Source organism: Rhinolophus sinicus, chromosome 3 (genome assembly GCF_057876585.1).
Source record: "Rhinolophus sinicus isolate RSI-liver-muscle chromosome 3, RSI-T2T, whole genome shotgun sequence".
Classification (NCBI taxonomy): Eukaryota; Metazoa; Chordata; class Mammalia; order Chiroptera; family Rhinolophidae; genus Rhinolophus; species Rhinolophus sinicus.
The window spans coordinates 191,159,007-191,181,800 of record NC_142503.1 but is presented as its reverse complement, the minus strand read 5'-3'; the positions used below and the strand labels follow the sequence as shown (position 1 = coordinate 191,181,800).

At 51.0% G+C, this 22,794-nt stretch overlaps 1 protein-coding gene across 2 annotated transcripts in view; it reads left to right on the top strand.

Moving 5' to 3' along the window:
• CCDC88C (coiled-coil and HOOK domain protein 88C) overlaps nucleotides 1–22,794 on the top strand; it is a 117,178-nt gene that overhangs the window by 2,962 nt on the left and 91,422 nt on the right. For both annotated transcript variants that reach the window (XM_019745153.3, XM_019745172.3), the window contains exon 3: nucleotides 3,997–4,105. In XM_019745153.3, coding sequence (XP_019600712.3) covers nucleotides 3,997–4,105 — 109 coding nt within the window. The remainder of the gene's footprint in view (nucleotides 1–3,996; nucleotides 4,106–22,794) is intronic.

The window sequence follows — 22,794 nt, the reverse complement described above, 5'->3', positions numbered from 1 at the left end:
TGCCAAAGTATTCGTTCTGGAAGTGGGACCTGAGAAGTTTGCAGATCTTAAGGTGTCTAGCAGTGCTTCTGGGTTCTTCTGCCCAAATGAGGCACAGAGAAAGGACAACGGGTAAGCTGTTTGGGTGGCTTCCCAGAAGGAGGAAATCAAAGAGAGAGTGGCACCAGCAACACATAGTTTACTGATTGGGTGATCAGAATAACCCTGCTCCTGGTGACAGAAATGAGAACGTTATTTACCTCTGGAAGTAGGAGGGAATTTACTGGAAAAGGGGAGACAGGAGAACTTCTGGGGGTGGTACAAATGTTCTGCATGTTGATGGGAATATGTTTCATTTTTCAAAACATCAAGCTGTAACTTAAGATATGTGCATTTTACTCTGTGTAAAAACTCCCTTGATTAAAAAGAAAAAAAAGAATCCAGCCCTGGTGTGGACATCCTAGATAAGCCTGCCTGGGTTTGAACTGTGTGATGCCGGGCACATCACTCATCACTTTGGTTTCCTCAACTATAAAATGGAAAGTCAAGTACCTCCCTTAAGAGATGGTTGTGAGGATGCAATGAGACGATGTGTTAGCATTTAGCACAGTGCCTGCCACTTAAAAGGTGTTAGTGTCAATTACTTATCTATATACTGTCTTAATCCAGAAGGGACTTGAGGCACCTCACAAAAGTTCTTATTTTTTTCAGTCTCTCTTTCTCTCGCATTCTTAACCTCCTAGATTACTGCCTAATTCTTAGCCTTAGCCCTCTTTCCATGGGCTCTAAGGCAAAACTGGACTCGGGAACCCATGTCCGAGCCCCACGTCTGACACTATACTTAATTAAGCTAAGCCTCTGTTTTCACTTCTGCCAAATGGAGAAATGTCAGGCTAACTAGTAGGTAAGTGATAAAGCTCTTCTGCTTTATTTCCCAGGCTAGTAGCTCTGACTTTGAGTTATTCAGCTCTTTTGATAAATTCTCCCCAAGTTGGTAAGACCTGAGAAAGTGACCGAAAGGAGTATGCTACCTGGGTTGCTGCAGCTCAGATAAGAGGCATGTCACCTAACACTTCAGAGCCATATGGAGGCTGGCTGGGGGTCACGTGACTGCACCTGGGCATTGTCTCTGGCAACTGAAGAAGGCTGCGGTCCGTTGTAGTCCCTTGGCCCTGGCCTCCCGGTGACATCAGTGCCTGAGAGCAGGAAAGCCCTGTGAGCTCAGCTTTCAGGGGAGGCCCAGGTCTAGGAGAATTCCTGAATGAAAGTCCGGCATTGAGTGGCATGGCTGGAGTTGCATGGGAAAACTTGCTGAATAGCTCCTCTGTACGTGCAGTCTCTGGGTACCTCTTGGTACCCAAGGGAAAACAAGGTGTCTGATCCACTTTGGACACATTTTTCACTATCTTACAGGACAATTATTTAAGAGCTTTGACTCTAGCATCAGGCAGACAAGTTCAAATTCCCTCTCTGCCGCTTGCTAGCTCTGGTACTTTGTGCAAATTACTTCATCTCTCTACACCTCAGTTTCCTGATCTGTAATAAGGGGATAGTATTTTATAGATTTGGGGGGGGATTAAAAAAATTATGCAAATGGAAAATGCCCCTGAAATGTCAGTCTCCGTCCTTGTCAGAGGGAGGCCCAGAGCTGGGTTCCCATGTGTGCAGCTGCATGCGTGCGCTGGTGTGCGTGTACATACGAGAGCGGACCCCTGACTTGACCCAGATCAGACACCGAGGCTCTTGTTGGATTTCCCGCAGGAGGGGAGGTGGGGGTCACGCAGTGCTAGGCGGAGTGGGGCATAGGCCTCCCTTTACCATAGTTGAGTTTTGATTTGATTCCTAATAACCTGTCTCTACCCCGAGAGCCTTAGTAAAAGGAAGGCGTCCTAAGGATGATGATACGTCGTCTAATTACACACATAGGAAATAGCGAGGCCCTTTTGGAGTGTCGTTTCCATTGGCTGTTACTCCTCAGAACTGGTGAGAACAAAAGCAGAGATGATCAGAGGTTTCCCTGCTGTTGCCTGATGGACAGACACCCAGGCTGCGACCCTGGGAGCATGCAGTCCCTTTCAGGTGCAGTGGCCGTCCACACGTGTGCCGGGCGCTCTGGCTCCTGGCACGCCTGGGGTGTTCCCATCTGACTTAAGTGAAAGCTGGGACTACAGTAACACCAAAACTGAAAAAGCCCTGCATGTTGTCTAGGTTCTGCTATTTTAAGAAGCACATTTGTCACTTTATGAAATTGCTTGTCATATCTTAAGGTATCTATAGTCAAGGGAGGAAAATTGCACCTTTAAGATAAACTATTTTGTAATGCTAGGTACACTCCTGCAGCTCAAAATGCCTCGGGGGTTTAAATTCTGAATGCCGCCTCTACTCCTAAATTAATTTCCACTGAACTGCTAACCTTTATTTTCTCAGTAATAAATGGCTCCAAGAGAGACATGTAATGTGTAGGTGGCTTGTCCAGACTCCACTGCTGTGTGAGGACAATAAGAAATGTCTGTCACATGACAATTAAAAAGAGGTCCTCTGGTTGCCCCAAGGTACCCACGCAACCATTTCAGGGGATACAGGATGATTGAATAAAATCCATGACTGAGCCCTGCATGTAATGTGTAAAGGGGTTTACACACAGTGCCCTGTGGGGACTCCCAGTGTACCTATCAAATATTTACTTACTGGTTGAATTTTAAATAGCTATTTTAAATAGCTTGTATTTTGTTGCTGGTTTTGGTGTTTTTTTTTTAATTTTTCCAGTGTACATTTGGAATGATTTCTATTTGTAGATTTTTTTTTTCTATTTGTCAATTTTGTATTAATTATTGATTTCGATTGAGTGGAATGGCATTGAGATCGATTTCCTTCATGCCCAAACTCCCCTTCCTGTGCTGCTCATTATCGAGGGGCGTGTTGCCCAGGAAGGAAGGAGAGGCCTGCCTCTCTTCCATCATGCCAGCCCCCAGGAGGCTCAGTGCCCTTATCACAGGGCTCGGATGACAGATGAAACCGTGAAGACAGCCCTCATTTGAATTAGACATCCTTCCCAGTGTCTTGGGACAGTAACATGGGGGGAGGGCTTTGTTATGAAAAGCAGAGTGTGGTCCTTAGAGAAGTGGCAGCTAAATCTGTTCTAGCGAGTCTGTTCTCTGCAGATAGGAAACCTTTTTTGATACTGAAAATTTTGAGAAATGTCCTGTACATGTAGAGATGAGTGAAATTGTAAGTCACTTGTGTCAGATTTCTCGTTTCATCACAACCAGACCTGACTTTTGCCTGAGACGGGAAAATAAACGACACTTGGGGGGTTTCCCACATGCATTATTTGTGTCTTTATTCTTAGCATTTCTCGTAGGTTGCGTTGTCATCCACATAGTGTCACAGGCTGATAATGTTGGTTTTTCAAGATAGAATTGTGTTCCTGGAATGTAAATCCACCAGCAGGCCCAGTCCAAGAGCAATGCGGGTGACGGAGGAGGGGAAGCCACGCAAAATGGAACATTAATGAGTTTTTATTGATTTAAATCAGAAAATGTACCATTTCCCCCCCTTTTCTGTCTTTTCCTTTTTTGGGGGGAATACTTAAGTTTTAATGCCAACACGTGAAGTAAACATTTGGGGTGGCCTAATTTCACTGTCTCTTCATAGTTCACACATTTTGGTTTGTTCAGCTTTTAATCCTTTTAATCTTGAAGTATATTTTGGGGTAGTTTGTTGATTTTTGTACAGTGTAACCTTTTGGGTCTGCATTGACATTTCGTGGTGGTTTACGGGTGCGGCTAACTGGGGATGGGAATGACGCTGATTAAGGGTCTGTGGTGGGTTGGGTGCTTGGTGGGGGGCAGGAGGGTGACGTGGGTCGTCTGACGCCCACCACTCGGGCGGGCGGTGGCAGAATTAGGATGTGACTCGAGCCACACTCGTCACAGCGCCACATTAACCTAGGCTTGGAGAGGACGAAAGGCACTTGATTGGGAGACGCCATTTCCCTTCTTGTGTTCCTTCCCCTAGAGACCCCAGGCCTACAAATCAACGCATCAACAAGCACGTGAACAACGACGTGAACCTGCGCATCCAGAACCTGACCATCCTGGTGAGGAACATTAAGACCTACTACCAGGTAAGGGCAGCTCCCGTTCCCTGGCGCTTTGCTTGTGTGCCTGGCCCTGTCGTCATGCGAACGGCCTCCCCGCAGGAAGCCAAGAGGAAATGGTGTTCGTGGGCAGGCGTCTGCTCGATGACGGCTTGATGCAAGTGTGTTTCCCTTGCATCCTTTTGTGTTGTTGTTTTTTTGGCATTGTGAGAAGGCTCAGTTATTGGGTCGCTTTACTTTGTCCGGCGAATCACAACCGCGGCCCGAAAGCACGCAGTTGAATGGAGAGTGGCTGGAATGGACTGGGGGTGGGGACGGGGGGACGGGACCTTAAAATGGCTCCCGTCTGCAGCTCAGTGAGTCTTTGTGCGAGAGCAATTCAAAAGGCTGGGGGAGCTAAGGGACCACAGAAGGGTTATGTTGGACTAAGGGTGTAATTGATGAGCCCCCAGGTTGCAGACAGGAGCACCCGGGTTCACGGTGTAGAGTCCACTTGTCAGGCACTCACCGTATCGTGTCAGCAGACAGTCCCTGGGTCGGGAAGGGGAGCCTGATGGGGGAGGGCTGTTACAGTCCCCGTCCCAGCCTGGGAAGGCCGGGTGGGAATCTTTGATCACGTTCATGATCTTTACATGGTCAGCGTTGCTACATATGGACATAAACTGCCCCGCAGAGCCCTGGTTTGCAAACTTTTTCTCAGCAGTGAAATGTTCCCCCCATGTGATTTTTCTTGAGATCCCAGGTGAAGCCCTTTGACTGATTGACTTGGGAGTTGGGGGACCCTAATGCCCTCTGCTCTGCCCCGTCCTCCCCTTCCAGGGCATCTGTGTGGGTTCCCAGGACTGCAGGGAACGTGGTGTGAGAACCACTGCTAAAGAGCAAGTCCTTCCCCGATTCATGCCGGGCTTTCACTGCGACCTGGGCTATCTTTGCCTCTGAGACCTGGTCCTAGCACTCAGCTTTCTGGGCTGCAACTTAGTCTTGGTTTGGGGTTTGGGAGCAAATCCTCTCTGCCCTCGTGCAGTGATTGCTGGTTCTGAGGTCAGGTCAGGGCCCGCTGGCTAAGGCCCGAGGGGGATTTGGGCTGTGGGGTGGGGGTCAGGGTCGGGGGCCCAGGTCTTGCCGAGGCCTGTGGTGGCTGCCGGAGCCCTTGCTTCTGACTCAACTTCAGTTTGAAAAAGGATGGGAGAGAGAGGGAGTGGACAGTGTCCTGCGTTTTCTGAGATGATTGTTTCCAACCTCCTTTCATTGGGGTCGGGATGCAGGAGGGGGCTTGGGGTGCTCGATGCTTTGCCCGAGTTGCCAAACTTCAGCAAGCCACCTGTGCGCATTGCAGGGGCGGTTGGTAGCACAGCACTGTGGGTTCTCTGAGAGCCCCTAGAGGCTCACAGCCAGCCCCCTCCTTTTTGTTACACCAGTGGGCTGAGGAGGGGCCGGGGCTCAGGGAGAGGTCTGGGAGAGCTGGATTTGCGGGGCTAGCGTGTTCGTTTCCTTGTCGGAGGGGAGCCACGCTCAGGGGAGGGCGTGCTGTAGGCACACTCAGCTAATTCTTGTCTGTGACGGCCGCAGGCTCCCAGGAAGCTGGGCAACGGCGATGGCGCTGCCATTGAACTTGGGTCTGGGTGTGGCAGGAGCTGTCTGGTGGCTGTGCTGGCTCTTGATGCCTATCTGTCGGCACCATTTGTGGTAAGCAGGTGCTGTTGATGCAGTGTGCTAAGTGCCAGGGGACGCAGATGTTACTTCCAGTTCAAGAGACAGGACCCCTAAGTCAGGCTGCGTGGCGGGGAGTTGGGGGAGGTGACAACTGAGAGAACTTTTCGTGGGCAGTGGAGTTTCCAAGTTTGGAGGTTTGTGGGAAGGAGAGGAGGGGAGATGGTGATGAGGTGGGGGAAGGCGTGGAGGCACGAGACAGTCCTGTCCCCCAGTTGCTTGGCTGAAGGCCTGTTCCATCCAAATTTCAGATGAATCAAAACCAGAGAGGAGGTCAACATGAGAGATACAGAAATTCAGGCTTCAAACCAGGCTTGCAAGGCTGGGTAGAGCCAGCGGCGATCCCTGTCCACAGAGGCGTGTCCCACTTCAGGTGTGGCTGGGAGAGGTGGCAGTAGCCCCTCCCTGACGGCGCTGTGAAGGCCTCAGGTGGAGCTGAGGTTTCGGAAGCTGTCCGTTAGCAGCTTGGAGCAGTCGGGCTCTTGTGCAAGCTGTTTGGCCATGCAGACGCCTTCCTCTCGTCTTCCTGGCTGAGCAGGCCGCACGCAGGTGGCAACCGGCAGCTCTGCTGGTGCAGGTCTGGGCCGGCCAAAGGGGCCCGACACCCACCTGACTCTGTGTCAGTGTGGAGGCAGGTTGCTACTTTGGGGGGCACTGTGTAAAGTTCTAGAAGATGGGAGCCGTCAGAGGAAGGAAAAGATGGCCCTTCCATTCTCAGTGTCCAGAAAGACTCTCGGGTGGAAAGGAGGCCCCTGGGTCCTGGCTCGCTTTCTGCAGTGTTCGCTCTCTGATGGCAGGGCTGCTGTGCCCGGCCAGCCCAGAGTAAATGTTTGCTGAAAGCACTTGCCAACGGCCGCAGGGCCGTCCCTTCCCTTAGTCCTGCTCACGCAGAAAGCTGGCAGGACACTTGCCTCTTGGGTTGACACAGGTTAGGTGTGGGCAGTGGTGTGCTGTGTGTTTTTCCCTTCCGGTTTATTGTAAAATAAAGTTAAGTTCTGGTCATATAAGTACTATGTACTTTTTATAAACAGCTTGGAAAATAAACAAGTAGCAAGAGAAAAAGAACCACCCACAATCCCACCACCCCAAGACAATCACTATGAACGTTTTTAGTGTTTCCTTCCAGTTTTTGCATGAATAGTTTTTGTTTTATCCAGTTGTGGTCGTGCCATATATACAATTGCATATCCTGTCTCTTTCCCCCTCCCTCCTGACATTATAGCATAAACATAATTGGTTATTATTGTAAAGGAACATGCAAGAAAGTTTTCAAAAAGAAGTGGTCCCCCGTGTCCCCTCGCTGTGAGGCTGGGAATGAAGTGAAAGAACATCGTGCTTACTCTGACTGGGATGGCCACAGAGGGCGAGAGGCCACCCCCAAGGAGAATGGGACTCCCTCTTGCTGGTGGCTTTTCAGTAGCCATGTCAGGGTCCCAGAATGCAGCCCTGGGTCTTGTTTGCCAGGCCACTCTGGCTGTCCTTTTCTGGGGCAGGCACAGGTAGGAAGGAGGGAGCCCTCTCTTGAAGAGCATGGGCTTGTTTCACAGGGAAGCTCCAGTTTTGCCTCTAAAAAATCTATTCAGACAAAGGATCCTTGACCTTTTTCTGAGGAGAGAAGACAGGTGCTGGGTGAAAACCAGCGTGGCCAGGTTCAATCTGAGCACTGGTGTCTCAGCCAGGGTGTCAGCATCTTCCTGACCTGGGGCTTGTTCTCGCTTAGCGTTGGGGCCGGGAATCATCCGCGTCTTCAGAAGTTCCCCCAGGTGTTTGAGTCTGACCAGCCTTCCCACAGCAGTGGGAATCAGTGGGCTAGAGCGCTGGTTCTCCAAGTGTGGGCCCAGAGCAGTAGTTGCAGCGTCACCTGGGAGCCTGTTAGAAATGCAGGTCATCAGGCGCCTCCCAAGACCTGCTGTGGAGGTCCTGCGGTCTGTCTTAATAAGCCCTGCAGGGGATTCTCATTCCCTCAGGCGGGAATTGGGTTAGAGAGTTTCTAGTGACATCTAGAAGAGGCACCTTCAGCCAGGTCTGCTGGGGCAGAGAGAGCACAGCTCGCACCAGGTGACCCCTCTCCATCCCACACAAGGGACATACATATCTCATCTCCCTGGGCCGGGAAGGCAGGCTCCTGGCAGCCCTGGGAGGAGAGGGGACTGGAAGGAGCAAGTGGGTTATGGGGAGAGTTTCCGGGAAGGGGCAGAGGAAGGCAGAGATGGACAGGGCCTTGGGGAGAGCGCCTGGGTCAGTCTCGGCATGTTAAAGAGGAAAAGGCTGATTGATCCGTGTGAGGGGTGAGGGTGAGGGGTGGGGCACCAGCTCCAGAACGAGCACCCCCAAACGGGACATCTGCCCAGGCCTGGAGGGAAGACGAGCCTGGACCACAACTGCATGCTGCCTCGAGCCGCCTGGCTGGTCAGCTTCGAGCCCAGGGTCTCATGATGCTTGTTGTACTCGCTCAACAGCCAAGCTCTTTTTCATCTGAGTTTTTTTTTTAACTAAGTTTTGGGTTTATAGAATGTTTCATTTTTTACATTCAGAGGCTGGAGTTTTTACATTAAACGCACGTTCATTTAGTAGTGGAGCCAGTAGGAAAATAAGGCTAGTATAGCAGAACCCCTCTGTGCAACAAATAGCTGACAGGTATTTATTCTTCGGGGCTGTGCCTGGCGTCCCACTGCCATTCCCTGCCCCGGACACCTGCTGTCTTGCTCCTTCTCCCGACAGGCTGCTTGTCCCTAGTTGCTGCGGTGTGTCTGGCTTCATGGTGGTGGGCGGCCCTTCACACCACAGCCTGGTGTATTTATTCCCCGCGTCTTGATAGAGATGCAGGTCTCTGTTGTCAAGTTCACGTAACGGATGTCTGTCCTGAAATCGGGGCCCTCAGGTGGGTGTGGGGACCTCCCTGCAGGACTGACTCTGAAATGGGAAATTTGCTGAGTTTCTTCGAGCACCCTTGCACCCCGTCTCTGGCCGCAGTGCTCGGGACAGGCTGCTGTCCTTCTCTGGGCCTCCTGAGCTCTCATCTGTCAGGAAGGGGTCAGGCCCCCAAGGTCCTGAAATTCGCAGTTGCCCGATGGCCAGAGGCGACCAAGGTGTAGAGATCAGATCACCTCACGGACGTTTTGTTGAACGAGTTCTTGCTCTTCAGGCTTCATGGTCAGAAGGCCGGGCTGACCCAGACGTTTTTACTTATCTCAGAAGAAGTATTCCGGGGTTGCCTCTTGTTCTGTAGTCTCTTTTTTTCCTTGGTTGTTTTGAAAAATTAAACACACGACAGTACAAATGGTTATAATGCACGCCCATATATCTGTTGTTCAAAACAAATATGAACACATGTGACTATTTTATATTTACTTGAGACCTTTTTTCCTTAAGAAATACAATTTTTCTGACAGAAGTCCCCAGTATGCCTCTACTGAGTCTAATTACCCTTCCCTCCCTTCCTAGAGATAACCCATATCATTAATTGCTGGGTATCCGGCTCACGTTTTTATACTCTTGGGGGGAGGGTGTGTGTGTACACACATTGCTTTGTGCGATATCTTTATATAAAGCTTGCATACATTGCCTGTACCTTTTTCCCACTCAGCCCTGTTTGAGATCCATCAACCTTCTGTGGCAGTTGTATTAGATAAGCATGGCTGACTGCTAAAAATTAGAATTATCTTTAGAAAAGTGCACGCTCGGTTTGAAAAATGAAAGACTTTTGTCAAAAGTGAGAATAGCAGGAAGTGTACATTTGACATTGTTGGTGGGAACATAGTAACCCACGGAGCTCTGTCTCCTTCGTGTGGTCTGGAGGGTCTCCTTAGGCGGGTGTGACCTAAGGGCTGTGATGGATATGGACAGTATTCAAGAGAATTTCTACTCTGCTCAGGCCGTATCTGCACGTACCCCTGGAATTTGCTTTATGAATAATACATTGTATTGAATTTGCAGAGGAGAAATTCCATGCTCCACTTCTGACTTTACAGGTTAAAGAGGCAGGCCGTGAGATGGATACTCTTGATTTTTGTAGCTTATGTCTACATTCTGAGGAAACTAAAAGTAAGATTTTTGATTGTGAAAATATTTTCTGATTGCCAATTGAGAAATATAAAGGAAATTAAATTCATCCGTTATCTCACCACCTGTGGGTACCGTTGTTAACATTTTGGTACTTGTGCTTTCCGACCCTTTTCTGACGTGTGTGTGTGTGTGTGTGTGTGTTTCAAGATGGGGGTCATATCATTCATTGTACGTGTAACCTTCCTTTCCATGGACTGTGTAGTGAGCACTTTGCCGTCATTACGTGCACTTGCGCAACAAGGACTTAGTGTCTACCAGGCATTTCATCGTGTGGCTGGCTGTCCGGCTGTCGCTGGTACTCTTATTTCTGTCTCGGAATAATCAACAATACCACCATGAACATAAATCTTTCAGCAAGTGATTTTATTTCCTTAGGATAAATTCCTAGCATGGCATTCCTGGGCCAAAGGGCACGAATACTTGGAGGACTTTTGCTACTTACTGCTCAAATTGCCTTTTGTACAGGCCTTTTGTTTGTCTTTGCTGGGCTGCCCGTTGGTGCCGTGGTGAGGGTACCTGTTGGAATGCAGGGTTCTGTGTGGCTGTTCAACACTGATTTCTGTGTCTCTGCCGTGTGGGTGAAGGTCTGAGATGACTGTACGTCTGGGCAGACTTCCTTGTGTTGGAGAATTGTTGGATGCCGGTCTTGAATCTCCAACAAGACAGCGGCAAGTGATGGTGGCGAGAGGACAGGGCCATGAGGCTGGCTGGTCCAGCCCAGGACCCGGGCCTTCATCAGAGAGGCCCCCTGCTGTACCCCTATCAGCAGTGGGAGCCCTTTGTCGGCCGGGAACTTGACCCAGGAGCTTCCCAGCTTCCCTGTGAATGTCCGCTTTCAGTCTAAAGTTCGAAAGAGAAGTTTCCAGACTCTGTGGGGGAGTGGGCCTGAGGAGGGCAGTGGTCTGCGTGGACCCCCCCTTTACTCTTGCCCTTTTCTCACTTCCCGTCCGCCCATTCTCTCCAGTGTAGTGATGAAATGTGGGAAGAGGAAGCACTGGTGGCCCAGAGAGGTGGGGGTGGCTCCTGGGGATCACCCAGTGCATTTTTTCTTTCTTTCTCTTTCTTAAGGCTGTTCTGCCTGAGATGCTCACATCTGGGGTGGGAGAGAGGCCAGGTAAACCAATCGCTGTAACCCCTGTGTGTGCACAGGACATGGGGACATCACAGGACGCAAGAGGAATTCCGCAGCCCAGGAAGGGCGAAGCTGATGGGGGGCTTTCTAAAGGGGCTCACACTTGACCTGAGTCTTGAAGGATTGGCAAGGAGCTGGACTGGCAGAAAATGGGGTGCATGGGGTGTCCCGGGAGAGGACTAGCACCTGCAAAGCTAGTAAGAGAGCGAGGCAAACATAAAACAGCCTGAGGACTGATGAAGTCACTTTAGAGGGGCTGGAGGTTGGGGTGTCTGTGGGAAGTGGTGATGGTGGAAGCTGGAAAGATGACAAGTTTCCTGGGGGTGGATGCCATGCTCCCGCATTTGCACTCCATCCTGAGCCCTTGGGTGTCCTTGGAGAGCTTTTAAAAGGCAAAGTTAAAAAAGAAAACATTGGTGCCCATATGGAGAACGGATTATGTCAGGAGGGAGGGACACAGGAGAGGGGACAAGTTCTGAGACTCACATGGGTTTTGGGCCGCAGGAGGCCGTGGACAGCAGCTTGCTCGGTGCCCCACCTGGAGCCAGCATCTGAGGGGAGGATAAAACACTTCCAGGCTCAGGGAGGCGGAGCTCTGCAGACCTACTTCCCGCCCGCCGGCTTCAGGGCAGGGCCCCAAAGGGGCTGAGTGTGGCGGCTCTGGGTTAGCCAGACAGGGTCCTCAGGAGGGTGGCATCTTTCAGGGCCACTAGAATTCTTTCCTACGCTGCATGAAAGGGTTTCCTCCTGACCTGTGAGGCTTCCCTGCCCTGTTGGCTGAGGACACCTGGTCATGGATTGCATGGTCCCAAGCCTTTCCAGAGGCAGGTTTTGTTTCTGCAAGACGTGAGACTGCCAGGTGAACTTGGTTTCCTTTTTTCTCTCTCTTTTTTGTTTTTAGAAGAAAATCTGCCGAGGCATATTGGATGGCAGTCGGGAACTTTGTGACTCCGCTCTGTGCCCCCAGTCAAAAGGTTGAGAGAAAATGACTGACTGCCTGCTGTGAGCCAGCCATTACGCTAGGAGCTTTCTAGCCTCCTCGTTGTGAGGAGGAAATTGCCATCCCAATCTTGCAGAGTAAGAGAGCGAGGCTTATCCAGTGAGATAAGGAAACAGCCCCAGAGAGCTGCAGTGTTCTTGGTCATCAGCTGCTTGGGGCAAGTGCTTTCTAAAAATCAAGCTTTCTATTAGGTTGGTGCAAAAGTAATTGCAATTTAAAAGGTTAAAAAAATCATTGCAAAAACCGCAATCACTTTTGCACCAACCTAATACAGTCAGTCATGTAGGGAAACAGCTTGCTGCTCTCTGTGACTGTCAGCAAGATGGGATGGCCCCGAGGCCTGCTTCTGGAGGGTCTCCTGCTTGCCGTCCCCCCGCCCCCCTTGTTAACCAGATTGCACACCAGCCAAGCCCCAGAGGAAGGGACGGGATTGCTTCAGGCTCCTCTGAAACCAGCACTTCCTGGGTTGGGCGGTGGGTAGGGCCAGGGAGCAGTTGGCCCCAGACTTTACCCTGCACGCCCCCCCCCCAGAGCAGCAGGAAGCAGAGAACTGGGCTAATTACAGGGGCTGGGGAGGGGTGAAAGGTGGGTCTGATGTAATTAGCAGAGCTGGAATTCAGCCAGGCCATGGAGGCTTAAAGCGGGGAGAGGAGAGGGAAAGGGTGTGTGTAGACACAGCCTTTCTGGTCTCTGTGGACTCCTCCTCCTGTCCTTTGAGTCCAAACCTGGAATTGCTGGGGGTTTCCCATCCATCCCTGAGCTGCCACTCTCTCTTGTCTTAATGGAAAGGAAGCAGCTCTTACTTAGCTCCAGTCTTACCTTTTGCTCCCAGGGGCCCAGGATGCCACTGAGGTCCCTGCGGGCAGCCACCTCTCTTTGGCCGGTTCTGCACAGACTGAGCCCAAATGCCCAGTACACAGTTGGACCAAAGACCCACTCGAACCTTCATATTTACAAGTCTGGACTTTCTCGTGTTTCTCACACATGTTCTCTCACCATGTATTTACTTTACACCTTTTGGTCAAGTTTTCCCTTAATTCGTGGCCATTCATTTAAAAAGCGATGTGCGTTGGAGCCCTTCACAGAAGATTCGTGCTCAGAAGAGAACAGCAGAGCTGTGTCGGGGGTGGGAGGCTGGGCCGGCTCCCCATCATCGGGCAAGAGGTCTGAGTTTGTGCTTCCAGCGGAATATTAGCAAAAACCGTAAAAGCTGGGCTGCTTTGGGAAGGAGCTAATTGGCTTCATTTTCAGTTAGGTCTTGTTCACCGCGTGTTCAGAACTGTGCTCGTGAGTGGCCCGGTGTGTGTCAGTCCAGAACTGTTGGGTGAATGAAGTTAGCGACACGACACGACGTATAGTGCCCTGAACACCCGGCAGGTTGGCGGTGGTAAGAGGTATCAGATCTGCTTGTGACAAAAGGGAGGGAAATGGGTTTCTGAAGCTTTTCACAAGAAACAAAGTCTCTCGTTCGCCGTGGGTTTTGGTGTTAAGTGCCAAGATAAGCACGTTTGATGTTATAACTGGTTTGTCAGAGGCAGTCTCGGAAGAACTTGCCCGGGCAGGCTCGGCCCCTCCGTGAAGCCGGCTCCGTGGCTCCCGTCCAGGGCTAAAAACAGTTTTTGGTATTCAACTGTTCTTTTGGAAAGGAGCAGTTTTCCTGCTATTTTGCTGTGGCATTCAGGGCTGTGGTCCTTTACAATATAATTTCAGTCCTGTTTTTGTACCAATGAGGAGAAAGAGAAAGTCCTGAGGACGAGGGAGTGCTTGTCTTACAATGGTGGGTTCGGCCAGAACTACAGGGGTGTTGGGGAGGGAGAAAGGTAGTGAGGCTGCCAGCCGTACGCTGCAGCGGTTCCATTGGTTTGGGACTGGGTTTTAGGAGTTTAAGGGGAGAGGGATGGTGTTCTAAATGTTAGGGTCACTCTCTGTGGGAAGGGATCGGTGCAGTGCAGCTTGGGGTGGGGGAAGCCCCCTGTTGGCTTCCATTAGCTGCCACCCAGGGCCCTGGCGTTGGCTCCCGAGGGGGGAGTCAGGTTTGCTTTCTCAGCCGGGGAAAGGAGCTTAGCCACTGCCCAGTGCCAGTGTGTGAGCTAGCTCTGTGAGCTGGCTTCTGTGGTGTTCTGGAAGGCCAGGAAGGTGAAGCCAGTGGGAGAAGGACAAGAGGAGGTGGGCGGGCAGAAGTAAGGGCCAGCTCCACTGCTTTGTCAAGTTGGGTCATTTTAGTTCTTTCTAGGGTCTAGAAACTGTGTGTCACCATTACTGGCAAGGCGACTTCCAGTGCATCAGATAACCTCATCTGTAGAGTATGGGTCATACCACAGTGCAGGTTATGAGGCTCAGATGAAGTAGCACCGAGTTTCTTGAGTCAGTGAAGCCTCGGGCGATAGCTCGCGTTTGCAGGCTGAGTCTGCAGGGGCTGCTCCATTTGGTTTGCATTCTGCAGATGGAGGGGCCAAGTCACTTGTGCCGATGGAGGACTTGGGAGACACAAGTCCAAGTACAAATAGAGAGTGAGAAAAGCAACCCCCAGCTCTGTGTACAGAGGCAGAGGTAGAGGCGTGGACTCCTTGGATCTCAGCACTCAGAGTGTGGCCTTGGGTAACTTCAGCTCCGACAGTAGTGCCTCCCTCAAGAATTGTAGGGAGGACTGAGTGGAGCCTGTACGCGTACCATGCTGATGGTGAGGGTCAGATGCCCTCCGGTCTAACAGAGGGGTCGTGGGCAGACCCTTCACTCTGGGCCATGCTTCGTTCATCTATTGGTGAGCAGGTGGAACTTCCAAGTGTCCCACTCTCCGAGTTGTTTGGATTAGTCCAGCACACATGCACATGTGTGCTTGACTTCTGCCCGACACGTGTTGCTCCTGTGTGAGCTTTTGTCGTAAGCTTGCTGTGTGCTTTCTGTGTACTGAACATCTTAGATGTAGTGTCTCTTGGCTGCCTTTCTCTGCCACCAGTAATGAAACTCCTTAGAAACAGGCACTGCGTCTTTGGGTTTGTCTCTCACCATCTCCTGTCAGCATATGTTAGTGACAAGATACAGAACAATAAAAGCCACGACTCATTGGAGTAAGTAATTCAGAGACTGAGTCATTATATTCAGAAAACACAATATTGTACTGGGCCTGGGCCCGGATCCTATCTCTAGGCTAACCCTGCAAAGGTCCCTGACCTGTTGTCCTTTCTAGACTGTTAAATAATTGGAGCACAAGGCCCTGCTGTATTCATTCTGTGTCCCTTGAGTACCTGACACATATCAGGTACTACTCAGTACCTGACTATTCAGGGGATCAGTGGGGACAAACCAGGACGGAGATGCAGTGTGTGTGTGTGTGTGGGGGGGGTGCTGGAGCATGAATCCCACTCTTAGAGGGTCCCCTGCTGCCTTCACACCAACCTGCAGGCTTTTCATGTGGTGTTTGCTTTGTTGATGGAGATGCCATATGTCAGGTACGGGAGGCTCAGGCCCTGGGGGGTGGAAATTAAATTGATTGTTTTCAATGTTGTCTACAGCGTGGCTCTCTTGAGCTTTCCAGTGTTTAGGCTTAAGGACTTTAAAAATAAATGTCTCCTTTCCAAACCACCATAACTAAACAGGCTCATTCTCCTGTTCTGGTGGCCAGGCAGAAGAGTTCACGTCCCTTTAAATCAGGGGTGTCCAAACTGCGGCCCGTGATCCATTGTTAATTGGCCGGCAGCAAATCCCAAAAACATATTTAGTTTACTTAAATAAACCAGGTGAGGCAATACGTACTTCACCTCGAGTGAGTGGCCCGGCTGTTTGTGTATTTGACCACATATGGCCCTTGGTGAAAAACGCTGAAAAAAGTTTGGACGCTCCTGCTTTAAATGGTAGAATTGTGGCTACTTAGGCGTCAGAAACCTGACGCAGTTTTGGCACTTTTTGTGCTAAGTGGGTCTTCCTTCTGTTCCCCTTGTTGGGGTGAGAATTTGTGACATTCGAATTTTATAGAGTAGAGCTTACAAAATTGGATTTTCCTTATGGAAATGGACTAAGTCGCAGCTGGGGATGTCCTAAGCTAGAGATGGCCAAAGGAAGAAAGGCTGCGGGTTTCCAAGAACTCCGGGCTCCTCTTTAGCCGCCTGGGGGGTAATTGAAACAGCTTGTCCCCACTTTGAGAGGAAAGCAAATGAGGATGGTGTGTGGGTCACCTGGGAGGACAAAGGTGCTTAGACCGGTCCTGCTTCTCTCTTCATCACCTCCATGGACCTGGCTTCTTCCTTTGGGAGGTGAACACTCAGCCGGCCTCTACCAAGTCTGCCCCTTTCCCGACTCCCCAAGGGCCTCAGGGCATCGCCGTCCTGTCGTCCTGCAAACCAGGGCTCCTCATTTTCTCTGCACAAGTCGGACTGGGGCAAGCGGCCAGGCCTGACCCCTCCAACCTGGTTCCTTTGTCAGATGGGGATGATAACTGGACTCAACTCCCTGGGTTGTGACCGTTCAGAGAGAGACAAAGTGTGCGAGTGAAGCGCTTAGCGTGGTGCTCACTGCAGAGCTGGAGTCTGTGAGCACGGACTGTTCCCGTTGCCAGAGACGGTACCGTCTTTGCGCCCTCTCTTTACACTCATGCATCTTGCCGTGGCACTTTCTCCTGCCTGCAGCCCCTTCCCTTGTCTGCTTCTGTGAAGCCCGTGCAGTCGCTCTGAACCTGAGTTTAATTATTTTTATTACCACCATCATCACATCTTGCAGCCCTCCCCTGCTTTCTCTGTGTCCCACCCCAGTTTGCAGGCTTCTCGGGGCAGAACTCCGGTGGGCTGTCTTTGCCCCCCAGGGTCCAGTAGCACAGTAATTGCTGGCCGAATGGCTGCCCATATAATACTTGCCATTACTTTGCTTGCATTCCGCTGCTGTGGTCCCATGAACTGTGTCTGAAAGAAGCTACTCAACTGGCTGGACCGTGCCTCCCGGCCCAGGAGCCTGGGACCAGGCTGAGAACTCCCCATGGCAGGTTTATGTGACGGGCTGCCCTCTAAGATGTTCCTCCTTTAATGCATCACCTGTATTGAAACTCTGGGTCTTTATTGACCCTGGGGTTCAAAAGGTGGGGTGCATTGATTTCTAAAGGCAAAGCCACTTTGACAAGCCTTTTAATCTCGTCCTTTTAAACTCAAACAGCCTTTTTAAACAGAAAGTAATTGAAAATGTGGCAGTGAAACCTTCCTCTTTTCTTTTTCCCCTTTGAAAGGATTCTCCTCTAGTTCTGACCGAGGTCTTCTCCCCTGCTCTGGGGTGGGGGGAGCGGGGGATGTCGAAGTCAGGACCTCAGAGTTCCATGTCCATAACCCACCCCCATCTCCAAATTTACTGGGCTGGGTTTTTTGCGGGGGAAAGGGCACATGTAGGAAGGGGTGGTCCAGAGCCAAAGGTAGGGCATTTACATTCCTGGGTCTATTTGAGCGCTTCGTAGGTACAGTCTCAGGAAGGGAGAGCTTGAACCACTGGAGATAGGCCAGGTTGGCGGGAACAGGGTCACCTGGGAGCAGCTGTTGTGGTGGCCCCAGAGGGTGGGGAACGGCCAGATGGAGTTGGGAGGTGGGATTCATGATAGGACTGTGAAATTCAAGTGTATGTTCAGATCTGGTTGGAAAGAGTTTAGAAAGTGTGAGGGGTAACTGGACTTTAAACTCCAGAGTAGACTGAAAATAAAAAGACATAAAAAGGAATGTGGTGTGCTCAGGAAATCTAGCTTTCAGTCTTTCAGGATTCCTGCTACCTGATTTTAGAAATCATCTTTGACTTTGAAAAGCAAGGAGCAACACCCACGTTCCTAGGCGCATTCACAAAAGCCGAAAGGTGGAAGCGTCTATCAGTGCACGTGAACGGATTAACAAAATGTGTGTATACACAGTGGGCTATTATTCAGCCTAAGAAAGGAAGGCAGTTCTGAGACAGGCTACAGCGTGGATGAACCTGGAGTATATTATGCGAGGTGAAATGAGCCAGTCACAAACGACAGATACTGTATGAGTCCACTTATATGGGGGGGCCTGGAGGAGTCAGAGTCACGGAGACAGAAGTGGGATGGGGGTTACCAGGGCGGGAGCAGGGAATGGGGGGTTAGTGTTTAACCCACTAAAACCGGAGTTTGGTTTTGCAAGATGAAAAGAATTCTGGAGGTTGGTACAATAACGTGAATGTACTTAACATTGCTGAACTTGACACTTAAGATTGGTTACAATGGTAAATGTTACTGTATATTTTATGTGGTTTTATGTTATGTGGATCCTGCCGTAATTTTACCAGGAAGAGGACTGAACTCACACCCTTGCTTTCTGGAGGCCCCTGTTCTCTCCACTCTCTGGTTCAGATCCGTGACCTGTGACTCAGGCAAAGGAAGTAGGATGTGTGTTTGCGCTCCATTCTCTGGGCTTTGGGAATCTCTATGTTGATCTCTATGCTGTTCTTGTTTTTAACTCATGTAGGCTCTGGGAATCTAGTACTACAAGGAGACCAGCTGTTGGCTCTTTGCATACGGTACCTGGAAAGTGGTTCTGCTGGAACCTTCAGGAGGATGGGGCAGGTGTAGCTGTGGCCTTCCCTCCTAAGGTCTGGTGTGCGGACTCGGAACAGCCAGTTAGAAAACCAGGAGGTTGGACTGATGCGTGCTCTGGGGTAACCTTTGCATTACAGCCCCAAGGTTTTCTGCAGGGTGGGGGGGGGCTTAAAGTGACACCAGTGCCTCTGGGAGGCCACTTCTGTGCCACGCTCGGAGTGTTGCCCTGAGTTGGATGGGATCCCACCTTTTGTAATATGGTAATGAGGTGGAGATGCTAAAAGCATAAATTAGGAGGGTAGGAGGTTTTTATGGAACATATGGCTATGTGCCAGACGCTGGTCTCAAATATTTTCTGAAGGAATGAAGAGGGCATCCAATGTGAATGTACGTGATGTTAGTTATAAAGGTCTTGAAACCCTGGCCCCGGCTTTAAAAGTGGCTAAGGGACCGTGCGTGGCCCGCTGAACAGGATCAGTCAGCATTTTTCCTCCCCCCGCCCCCTTCTTTTCTTGTTTGTTTTAAAGGAAAAACCTTTTCCCTTGGAGTCAGCATAAGGGTTTTTCCACATCGAAGCAATTAATCTTAAGTCCCGGCAGCTGAGATACTCCTGTTGCTGATGGATAGTCCGGACTGTGAGGGCTTTTTAGACGTTCATGCTTAAATCAAACCAGGATTAAACTGTCGGGCACGGAAGCATCCCTTTCCCCCTTGAAGGCTTTTGGGTGGAGGTCAGTGACTTTGGCTTAGAACTTGGAATCACATCTGCCTAGAAGGGCAGTCGGTAACTTCCCCTGACGCAGCTGGGGAGGGTGAGGAGGAAGGTGGTAGCTGGGGTCAGGGCGCACCGTCCCCCGTGCCCTTTTGGGGTCTGGACTTGGAGGGAGGGGAGATGGAGCCGTTTTTTTCTTCCTCACCTTACCTACCCCTACCTGGCCTGTAAAGGACCCCCTCCCCTTGGCCGTTAGCTGCTAAGGCCCTAGAAGGAACTAATCTGGCCCTTGTCCGGCAGAAGACAGGACTGCGCCCTGCGAACCTCTATTTCCTTGGATCGCTGCTGGTCTGGCATCCAGACCCAGAGCCCGCCTTGGGCTGGTGAATGCTTGCTGGGGGGGAGGTGCTTTTCCACCTGGAAATGAGCCTTCCCCCCTGAAGGCGAGCTTGGCCCACTGCGCAGAATCAAGAACCTGTATGCTTTCTTTTCTGCCTTCTATTTTTATCACATAGATGATAGTAATGGAACAAATCTGCACAAAAAGAGAGAAGGCAGATATCCCACCACCATCCTGCCACCTCAGCACATTAAAGTGGGTCAAAGTTCACTGTCCTGCCGAGCCTGTGGCCCTTCCCTGGGAAGGGAATCTGTGGCTTTCATGGGGACAGCTGAGGGCTATTAATACTGGGAGGAAGTCCTTCACACCAGCCCCAAGGGGGAGGAGTCAACGTCTCTCTCCCCAAGGGCGCTTCTGAGGCACAGCCCACTGTGAGAACAGACCTCTGTCTTTATTTGGTTGAAATGTCATGTGTTGGAGTGTTTCAATCCTTTTTTGGTCATTTTCTGTGTTTTACAAGTGGCTGACAGCTTGCCACGTGTATTTCTTGTTTACGGATCAGTTTGAGAGCTTGCTGTGAACATCTGAGTTAAGCCCTGAGCAGCAGACACGGTCACGCAGAAACTTGTGTGTATCACACAGGCCAGGCAGATGCCCTCAACCAGGAGCTAGGGACGCTGCGGCAGAGCGTGTCCAGAGCAGGCGCTGCCTGGACCTCAGAGTGCATGAGGCCCAGTGGTTAGCGTCTACACCAGGAGTGAGGGAAAGTGGGGCTGGGGTGGCCCAGAGCCACAGGCCCAGTCCCCTCGTTTTTCACGGAGAGGGGGGTGGGGCGGGACAGTGGGGGATGCGAGTGGGGCTTGGCCGTGGCCACACAGTGAATAAGCAGAGCTGGATGGAACCCAGCTCCCATGTGCCATGACGGGTCCAGTCATTCGTTGATTGGGGCTCACCTTCCACCCGATCCTCTCCCAGAGGCACGGTTGGGACATGCCTCGGGCGTGATAAAGTGTTCCTCTGTGTTGTTAGGGCTTGGTGACTCTAACAAGTCCTGATGGAGTGTGGCTGGTGTGACGTTACAGTCGGAAGGGGTGTGAGGCGTGGCCCAGTGTGGAGGTTCTCAACTCCTGTGGACCCCTCCCCCCAGGGTGAGAAATGCTGATTTAACCGGTCTAGTGGGCTTGGTGGTCAGTAGTGCTTAAAAGCTCTCTTCGATGCTTCTAATTAGTTGATTCTGACATGCTCCCGTTCAGCCTGCGACTCCTTTAACAGTGGGAAAACTCAAGGGGCCGCTGAGGGGGTTTCTTTGGTCCCTTCAGGGATTCGAAGGCGAGTCCGGGACCTGAGGTCTCGGCTCCTGTCACCTAAGGTCACTTTCTCCCCTCCTTGCCTTGTTTCCCATCCGGCCTCAGCCAGGGGTCTCCGTGGGGCTGCGGTAAGTCGCTGGGGTGGCTCTGCCTGCTCACGTCCTTGTGGACAGATCCACTGGAGAGCATCCGATTTTGCTTCCTGTGCCTTTTTCCAGCCTAAGGAGGCAGCTTGGGTTTTTCTGTTTGCATTTGGCTTTGGAACTTTCGGGGAGGTAGAAAGAGAGCGCTCAGACACACAGCCCCAGAGAGCTTTTGTCTAGGGTGTGATTCCTAGGAGCGTGCCGCCCAGGGGGCTTCTTTGCCAGACCTCCCTGGGCAGGAGACCATGCCTAGCCTCCAGGTGCCCCCCTAGCAGCACAGGCCTTTGAACCTGAGTGGATTGTCCTAGAGCCCCAAAGATTAGGCTGGGAAACACTCAGTTGTTAGAGACCTCGGAGGTGGTTTTGAGGGTGAGTTGATTGCTCCTGAATTTGGTTGTCACATTGTGTAATTATCTTGTGTTAAGCTTCCACCATCCAGAGAGGTTGTTCCCGCGCGTCAGAGGCTTCTAGTCTGTGGAGCCTCTTCTCCTTTGCAGAAAACCCTGGGTGCTTGTCCCCCACGCAGCTCCAGGCTGGCTGCCTCTCACAAGTTCTTCCCTCCTCTAAGTGCCGACTGTGTGCCCCCCACTCAGCAGCACCTTCACCAGGTTCAGAGCCAAAACTACCTTGATGACAAATTCCACAAATGAGTTACATGATCTTTGCGTAAACATTTTGGGTTTCCAATCCTGTGGTTCATTTGTTTTTCCAACACAAGCCCTTGCATCAGGAATTGTACATTTTTTATGTAAATGGTTGCACTGAAAGCTGATATTACCTTGGTCCTGGTCACTCTACTTGTTTGCACCTCGGTTTCCCCATTTATAAAATGGGAATCACAACAAGGTTGGACTGAGGATAAATAAGTCCGTATATTTAAAATACTTAAGAAGAGTGCCTGGCACTTAGTATGGAAGTGTTGGCAGTCACTGCCCGTCTTGCCTTTGGTGGTAGAGGATGCCCTAAGCTGGCCTGCAGCGGTGGGTTCTGGCCACGTTCTCTGGCAGATGTGCCATGGTTATAAGGCCGCTCAGGTGGCCTAGGGGACCAGACTGGTTCGTAGCCCACAACAGCAGCGCCTTGGATCCCGCAGGTCACCTGACATGGGGCACGAGGAGGAAGGGTACTGGCCCTGGGAGTCGGCAAGGGTTCCCTCCCGTTTGCAGTCATGTCCCACACCAGCTGCATGGGCAGAAAACACAAAGACTGGCTTCCAGTACGGAAACTGTCAGCTACCAGAGCAGTGAGGAATCAAGATGTGACCGTGAGGAGTGTGTGTGTGATGCACGTGCAAATATACACAATCCCTGTTGGCCCTGACGTGAGCCTACTGCTGCGTTTACTTTTTTGATTGTAGGCTCATCATAGTAGAGAGAACACTCAGTCATCCAAAGATGTATAAAATGTATGAGTTAGATGGTTCAGGCCTTCTTACCCCATTTTACAGATGAGTTAATGAGGCCCTGCGATGTTAAGTGGCTTGCTCAGGGTCACGCACAGTTAGTGGTGTCAGACCTGCAATTGGAACCCAGGCCTTTCTGCTCCTGGTGCAGTGTTATCTTTTGTGCTGCGTGGCCTCTGAAATAAAAATGCGTGTGGGTCGTTTTCTAGGAGATGAGGAAAGTAGGAGGGTTGAAGTGGGTGGAAGTGTGCCGTAAAGAGCAAACCCCATTGAGGACAAACATGGCCCTTTAAATCCCCAGGATATCCAGACCCCAGTTTGGCACACCCTGGACTACCCAGGAAGGGCACCAGCTCCTGGCCTCAAAGCCACCCACCACCTAACCACC